Here is an 8,203-nt window from a genome sequence, read left to right as displayed (position 1 = left end):
AATTGGGTTTGGGGGATCCCTGGGTGGCGCAGTGGTTTGGCGCCTGCCTTTGGCCCAGGGCGCGATCCTGGAGACCCAGGATCGAATCCCATATCGGGCTCCCGGTGAATGGAGCCTACTTCTCCCTCTGCCTGTGTCTCTGCCTCTGTGTGTGTGTGTGTGTGTGTGTGTGTGTGTGTGTGTGTGTGACTATCATAAATAAATAAAAATTAAAAAAAAAAAAGAATTGGGTTTGGGGCAGCCCCGATGGTCCAGTGGTTTGGTGCCACCTTCAGCCAGGGATATGACCCTGGAGACCTGGGATCAAGTCCCACGTCAGGCTCCCTGCATGGAGCCTGCTTCTCCCTCTGCCTGTGTCTCTGCCTCTCTCTCTCTCTGTGTGTCTGTCATGAATAAATAAATAAAATCTTTTTTTTTTTAAAGAATTGGGTTTGTCCTGGATTATTTTAGAAAGTTTTGAAGGAAACAGGGGTTTGCTCTAGATTAGATGCCATTACAAAGTAGGGACAGTTCTATAATTAGTATTTCAAAAAATCTTATCTACAGGGAGGGGAAACTAGAATCAGGATAAAATTATAATTAGTAAAGAAGTGGTAGACACTCATTTTAGCCAAAAGAGAGGATGTTTAATATTTTGTGACCTTGTTTTTGTCTCTGCTTAAGTAAAATTACAAAGTGGTCTTGTTTTGTCTCCTTTCATCGTGGTCTCTGAGTGATCTTGTCTGATGTTGGTGTTCTATGACATTGTCTGTGTCCAAAAGGAAAATAAAACGGCTTAGTATGAGTTCCAGTCCAGCTCTGAAGGTCAGGGTCTGCTTCTTTTATTTTTTTTTCTTTTTTTTTTCTTTTTTAACTTGTAACCCTTTCTCCCAGCTAGATTGTGATATGCCACCAGAGGTGACGGCCCTTGCTTCTCCATCCTTGGCACAGCCTTGCATGAGACATTATATGTAGGTGTTTAGAAAATACTTGCTGATTGATTAGAGATCATGAGTGCTGGTCTGGAACTTTCAGAGAGCCTCAACTCAGCCATTTACTTTGGGCCTGGTTAATTAACCTTCTGCTGTCAAGTTTCTCCTGAAGCTGCATATATAAAAAGTAGGCCTGTTTCAACTTCAGATTAAAGGTCAGGGATCTAGTTCTAGTCCTGGCTCCTCCGTTAAGTTGCACGACCGTGGGGAAGCTAGTCAGCTGCTCTAGGCCTAAGTTTCTCCATTTAAAAAAGAATGGACTTAGCTTCAATATCTAAAGGCCTTTCCAGCTCTGAAATTTTGGACAAATACGCATTTTCGGGATGCCTGGGTAGCTCAGTGGTTGAGCGCTGCCTTCAGCTCAGGGCATGATCCCGGTTCGGAGATTGAGTCCTGCATTGGGCTCCCTGGGAGGAGCCTGCTTCTCCTCTGTCTATCTCTCTGCCTCTCTCTGCGTGTCTGTCATGATTAAATAAATAAATAAATAAAATCTTAAAAAAAAAAAGAACATGCATTTTCTCTTGCATCTCTTCTACCTTTATGGGAAGTGCTAAAGGATACATGGCCCCACATCATTATAGAGAGGAGTAATTCACTCAACAAATGGTGCTGTAGGTGAGCTGTTTAAAATTAAAAATAACTGATACTTTAATCTTATACTATGTGTCAGTATTAATTCCAAATGGATTAAGGAATTAAATATAAACACTAAGAAGACCTCCAAAAAGAAGAAAATATAAAATTTATCTCTGGATGAGAAAAGATTTGCAAAATTATAATGATGTTAAAACCATGAAAATAGTATCAGATTTTATAATATCAAAATGAAAACCTACATATTTAGAAATATTAGCCAACTTAGAAGACAAAATAAAACTAAGAACATATTTTCAACAAATGGCTAATCCCCTAAATATAATCCATCTACCTATTTCACTTAAATCTTGACTAAAGTCAGGGTATGAACTGCCAGGGAGGAAGTGTGTAATTCCATTACCTGGGAACAATGGATTCCTCCAAAACCAAATTAAATTATTCTCTCTGAAGGTTGGAAAGACTAGTCAATAGCTTCTCTCCAATAGTTCAAGAATAGAAAGATGATTATTGATATAATAATACCTTACATGTATATAAAATATCATAGTATGAAAAAGGACATTTGCTTCTTAGAGCAACACTGTAAGATAGGTAATCATTACCCTAACTTCACAAATGATAAACTGAGGCATAGAAATGATAAGTAACTTTCCTAAGATCACATCAGTGGCTAAATGTTAAAACCAACTCTAGACCTGAGATTGGGATTCTACCTCAGTTTTGCTCTCTTTATAGTGAAGATTACAAATTAGAGATTTTCTACATTGCCTTCCAGATTTAAATATCTTGTTTATTGATTCATGAGGGACACAGGCAGTGGGAGAAGCAGGCTCCCGGTGGGGAGCCGGATGCGGGACTGGATCCCAGGGCCCTGGGATCATACCCTGAGCCAAAGGCAGAGGCTCAATCGCTGAGTCACCCAGGCGTCCCTGCCTTCCAGATTTAAACCAATGACTTATGATAGCACCATGCTTTATTATTGAGGTGAGACAGGTGAAAAATAAAAACATCGAAATTTCATTGGGTGGATAAAAGGAAAAAAATCCCTCCTAACCTTGATAGGATTTATTGGTATTAAATGTCCAAATATTATTTCCTATTTTTTTTTCAAAAGACGTTTTTGGTAGTATAAAACTTTTTTTTAACAAAATGAGTATATAAATAGCAGCTAATTTCTCCATAGTTTTCAGAATTACTTACCCTTGAGTTCTTGATTAAGTGGATTTTGAAATCAATAAAAAGGGACTGTTGCCTCAGAAACATCCTATGAAGCCTGCCCTTTTAAAGTCGATCAGGCTTTATTTTTTTAAGATTTTATATATTTATTTATGAGAGAGAGAGAGAGAGAGAGAGGCAGAGACACAGGCAGAGGGAGAAGCAGGCTCCATGCAGGGAGCCCGATGTGGGACTCGATCCCGGGACTCCAGGATCACACCCTGGGCAGAAGGCAGCAGCGGTAAACCGCTGAGCCACCCGGGCTGCCCCAAAGTCTGTCAGGCTTATCAGCTCTTATGAGATGACCTGGTCCTTTAACAGTATCTCGTGTTCATTCTTTGAGGGCTGGAAGTGAATTTGTCAGGGTTCATTACATACTTTCTAACTCTTGTCACTAACCACTTCTTCAACACTCAGTTCTGACTGCATCCATGTCAATTTTGTCTAGTCTTTTCCAAGTAGCTTTAACCATGTTAAATTGTCCAACCTCTCTCTCTCCTCCGGAGGTTTTTACTACTGCTTAAGTCTGAGCTATACACCATTTTAATGACCCTGTCCCTACATGCATTAGCCATTACCAGGTGGAAATCGGGAAACACCTTGCAATGCTTGTGGCCCAAGGCGTCTCCAACCAAAAAACTTATTTTGTAAAAATAAAAGGACTGCAGTTGCGTGGCCCTAAAAGCCGTGGAGGGCCTAAGGCCTCGAAGCACAAGATGGTGACCAGGAGCAGCCCGGAGGCCAAGGGCCTAGGCCCTTCATTGGCGGCTGAGCACGTCAGTCCCTGCTTGTCGACGAATGAGCGCGCGCCCATTGTTGACGCGCCAGGCCCCGCCCCCCGCCGCAGCCTCGCGGAATCCCGGCCGCGCCGTCCGCTGTCCCCCGAGGGGAGGCCTGGGCGGGCCGCTCCTGACCTCCGCTCCCTTCCTTTCCCGTCGCGGACCTCCCCGGGCTCTGCCACAGACTGTCGTCCCCTCGGTGGGCGGCTCCTCGGCCGCCCGGCCCGCCCCGCTTCGGGCCGCGCTGCCCAGGGCCTCCGGTCTGCGGCGGCCCAGCCGACGGCCACCGTCTTCGCCCTCGGCGTCGCCTCCGCCCGGCCGACGCCCCAGCGAGGCGCTGCCCGGTGCCATGTCCGCCTCCGGAGACCCGGGCCAGGCCCCAGGAGGCCAGGATAGCCCCGTGGGCGCCGTGGGGGCGTGGGCCCCAGTGGCCGCTGGCGGTGGCGGCGGCGGCAACGGGGTGGTCCTCGAGTCCGGGCCCCAGCAGGCGCAGGCGGCCGGAGTCGCCGGGTCGGCGGGAGGCGTCGGCATGGAGGTCGTGGGTCTCCATCTGGCCATCGACCCCGAGGGCGGCGGCGCCCACGCCGAGGAGGCCGAGGACGACTCGGACTTCGGGCCGGCGGACGAGGACGGGGAGGAGGCGCCGGAGGACGACCTGGACATCCTGGTGGACGCCCATCAGTTCCCCATGGTCAGTTTCCGTTTCATGTTCCTGGACTTGGTGCACTCGCTGCTGCACCGCATCAACTGCAACAACCATATCCTCGTGCGGCCCCGCGGCGGCGGCATGGTGGTCCCACCCCAGCCTCAGCTACGCGACAGCCTGGGCCAGCACCCCGTGCCCCTGGCTGCGCTGCCTACACCTGCAGCGGCCGCCGACGTCCACGAGTCCGAGGCCTCGTCCGAGGAGGAGGCCGACTGGGAGACGGCGGAGGAGCCGGACGAGGAGCCGGAGATGGGGCCGGCGGCCGCCGATGGTGAGGGGGGACCCGCGCGCTTCCTCCCGGGCTGCGGGCGGCCCTGCGGGCGGAGGGTCGGTCGGGGCCCCCCCAACCCAAGCCCAGAGCCCCCCCCTAACCCAAGCCCAGGGCCCGAACAGGAGCCCCCTTCCCTAGCGACCTAAGGTTTGGAGAACGAAACTTGCGGCCCTCTGGCAGCCTCGGCCAAGAGACCCGAGGGCCGCGGGGGCAGCGCGCGAGCACTCAGGTCAACGTTGGCTCAGAGGGGAGGGGAGAGGGGGCGGGGCCAGGCGGAGGGTGGGGCTGGGGTGAGGGGGCGGGGCCATATGAAGGGCGGGGCCAGGGAGAGGGAGGGGCGGGCCAGGCGGAGGGCGGGGTCGGGGAGGGGGAGGGGCGGGCCAGGAGGGGGTGGGGTCAGGCGGAGGGTGGGGCTGGGGAGAGGGGGCGGGGCCATATAAAGGGCGGGGCATATGAAGGGCGGGGCCAGGGAGAGGGAGGGGCCGGCCAGAAGGGGGCGGGGCCGGGCGGGGCCGGGGCCGGGCGGAGGGCGGGGCCAGATGGGGGCGGGGCCAGATGGAGGGAGAGGCCCAGGAGAGGGAGGGGCGGGCCAGGAGGGGGCGGGGCCAGGCGGAGGGCGGGGCCGGGGAGAGGGAGGGGTGGGCCAGGCGGGGGCGGGGCCAAGCGGAGGGCGGGGCTGGGGGAGGGGCGGGCCAGGCCGGGGAGGGGCCGGGCCTCGAGGGAAAGAGCCTGCCAATGGCACACCTCGTTTTTGTGCGTGGCTTTTAAAAATGTCAAGTCTTAGTTTGTCCCCATCGTGGTGAACTGATACGTGGTTGAGGAACTAATGAGCTTCACCATAGAATGTGTCGTGGGGGCAAAACATTTCTGACAAAAACTTAGAGAATGGGGCAGACCCTGATGATTCCAATCCCTTCTCCGAAGGGGCCAAAAATAGTCAGCAGCACAGGGTGGCAGGTGGACTGGAAAGAGTGTCACTGCGAAAGTAAGTGATACAGCGGCGCAACAGTGAGGGCCTTGGAGAGGCTGCATCAATGAGTAGGAAGCTTCCCAGCTGTTATTTTCAGAGTTACTGCTATCCTCCTGCTTCTCCTGCGGGTAGAGTACGGGATGTCACTATTCGCTATGCATCGGGTTGGTTTTTCCTGTGAATGTCTGCTCCAAAGTCTGTATTATTCTTCACCAAAGGGACAACTCCATACCAGTATGAAAACTCTGACAAAGAGGCCCAAGGCTCTGAGAGGGGGAAAGAAAAAGAGAAATTTGACAATAAACAAGACGGACCTAACTAGAAGGGATCCGGCCCAACAGAGAACAGGGCCAGAAAATCCAGGTATGGGTATAGCTTTGCACATCACCCGACCATTCCCGGCATTTACCTGTTACTGACAGTCTTCTTCTTTTTCAGTTCTCCTAGTAAATTAAGAAGTTTGCTTAAGATCAGTTTAAAAATTCAGTTTTAGCTGCTCAGAACATTAATAGAATACTAATGTATCTAGTAACAGAAATCACAGTATATTCTGAAATGTATTTCCGTGGCTGCTCATTCGTTCTTGTGAGGTCTTTTGTCCTCTACCTGTGAGACTACTAACGACCGGTAGAGGTATCAGTAGCCGAGACCAATATTTGTTTAGAGAACAGTTACCGGAAGCAGCAGCGCAAGTGGCTGGGCTGTGCACTAATTGGACCTTCCTTACTTGGCCATGGAAATGTACTGCCTTGTGCTAACTAGGAGACGATGCCTTTGCCAATGTGATTACATACAAATAGCAAAAAGTCGAGAATTTCAAGTAGGACCACATTTAATGATTAATACCTAATATTCAGGTGTAGATTTTTGTATTTTATGTGAAAGTCTAAAGCAAGTTAGTCATAGTATGGTGATTACTTATCACTGAATTGGTAATGAAGTCTTGAGGTGTATCTTGTCTTTGAATATATTTAAATGATTAACTTTTTTTTTTTTTTTTTGCATTTCCACAGCTGTGTATTTCATTATCACAGCTTCTTTTTCATATGGTAGATATGGAAACCGAGGGTCTGGGAGAATAAGGGAGTAGCATTTGTGGAATGAGCATAGGCTTTTAAGGTGAAGAGATTTCCTTAAATCTCCGAATGGCCTCTCAAGGGTGGAGGGAAGCATTTACGGTGCTAGGCAAGAGGGAGACAAGGTTGGTAGGCTCACAAAATTGAAGCCATGGGTTGCACGAGCACCCTATACACAAGGGTACAGGTTACAAGAGTTAAATGTGTGGTACTCAACTTGAGATACAGCACACAAATGCAGCATGTACATAGAGCTATTTTCATAGGTTTAGAAAGTCACTGGTGCTGGTTAATGCTGTGGAACTGCTAATTTTCTCTCATTTCACCCTGCAGTTGGAAGAAATAGAAAGAAAATGAAGAAGCAAGAAACTGCTGTTCATTATTTTTAAGATTTTCTTTTCTTTTTTTTTAGAAGCCCGTGGGAATTTTATTAACACCAATTCGGCATTCCAAACTGCATCACCAAAAAGACTCCTCTCTTACTTGTGACTGGTATATTTGACAGCATTTGTTCTGGTTAAAAATAAATTTGTTTTAAATTAATAAGATGGAACATAAGCAGATTTTATTTAGATAGATTATCCTGACTCAAATCTTTTTCCTCTGTGTTTTGATCCACTTCACCTTCACTGACACGTATCGCCCTCCACCATGCGGTGCGCCTACTTTAAATGGTTTTATTACAGTCCAAAATAAGTTAAAATGTTAAGTGTAAAACAATTTTTGTAAGGAGAGAGATGTAGGTCAAGCCTTTAGAGCTACACTGTCTACTACGTTAGTGATTAGCCATACGTGGCTACTGAAATATGGCTAGTCTAATTTGAAGTGTGCTGTTAAGTATAAAACATTACATTTAAGTCACTGATGATTTTATACTGATTACATGTTAAAACAATAGTATAGGGCAGCCCGGTGCTGCAGCGGTTTAGCGCCGCCTGCAGCCCAGGGTGTGATCCTGGAGACCCTGGATCGAGTCCCGCGTCAGGCTCTGCATGGAGCCTGCTTCTCCTTCTGCCTGTGTCTCTGCCTCTCTGTCTCTCATGAATAAATAAATAAATAAATAAATAAATAAATAAATAAATAAAATCTTAAAAAAACAAATTCATTTTGCCTGTTTCCTCTTACTTTTGAATGTGGCCATTAGAAAATTTTAAATTACACATGTGACTTGCATTATATGTCTGTTAGCACTGCTCTAGAGCAGGGTTTTGAAGGAAACCTCATGGATGGCTGAGCCAGCCCAGAGGCCAGATGGGGCGGCTGCACCTGGGCCCAGATGCTGATTAGAGCAGTGGTTCTGGAAGTTCAGTTCCCACAGCAGCAGCAGCAGCAGCAGCACCCAGGAATTCTTAGGCTCTACCCAAGACCTACTGAATCAGAAACTCAGAGGGGAGGCCCAGCACTGTGTTTTAACCAGCCCTTCAGGGGATTCAGATGCAGCTAAGGGTCTCAGAAGCACTGGTTAAGAGCCACAGGGAAAGAAGCCAAGACTCACCAACGGTAGAACCAGCCTTGATTTACTAGCTTGGGGGTCGCAGGTAAAGTGAAGAGGATGGCAAAGCCTGGGCTGGGGTAGGGGTGGGGAGAGGCCCAAGGGCTGAGACACAGAAGGGGCTCA

General features: G+C 48.8%; 1 protein-coding gene across 3 annotated transcripts; it reads left to right on the top strand.

Moving 5' to 3' along the window:
• Positions 1-3,566: 3,566 nt before the first annotated feature.
• Positions 3,567-7,131, top strand: LOC112649508 (cancer/testis antigen 47A-like). 3 transcript variants are annotated; one of them, XM_025431857.3, is made up of 3 exons: positions 3,567-4,539; positions 5,728-5,872; positions 6,998-7,131. In XM_025431857.3, the coding sequence occupies exons 1-2, from the start codon at positions 3,582-3,584 to the stop codon at positions 5,829-5,831; spliced, it is 1,062 nt and encodes a 353-aa protein (XP_025287642.3). In that variant the 5' UTR covers positions 3,567-3,581; the 3' UTR covers positions 5,832-5,872; positions 6,998-7,131. The 3 variants fall into 3 exon arrangements, with proteins under 3 accessions (XP_025287642.3, XP_025287643.3, XP_048963869.1); XM_025431858.3 differs by having other exon boundaries at positions 6,919-7,131; XM_049107912.1 differs by lacking the exon at positions 6,998-7,131 and adding an exon at positions 6,852-6,989.
• Positions 7,132-8,203: the final 1,072 nt, after the last annotated feature.

Source organism: Canis lupus, chromosome X (genome assembly GCF_003254725.2).
Source record: "Canis lupus dingo isolate Sandy chromosome X, ASM325472v2, whole genome shotgun sequence".
Taxonomy (NCBI): Eukaryota; Metazoa; Chordata; class Mammalia; order Carnivora; family Canidae; genus Canis; species Canis lupus.
Note: the sequence above shows the minus strand (reverse complement) of the source record. Positions and strands in the feature narration are given on the sequence as shown.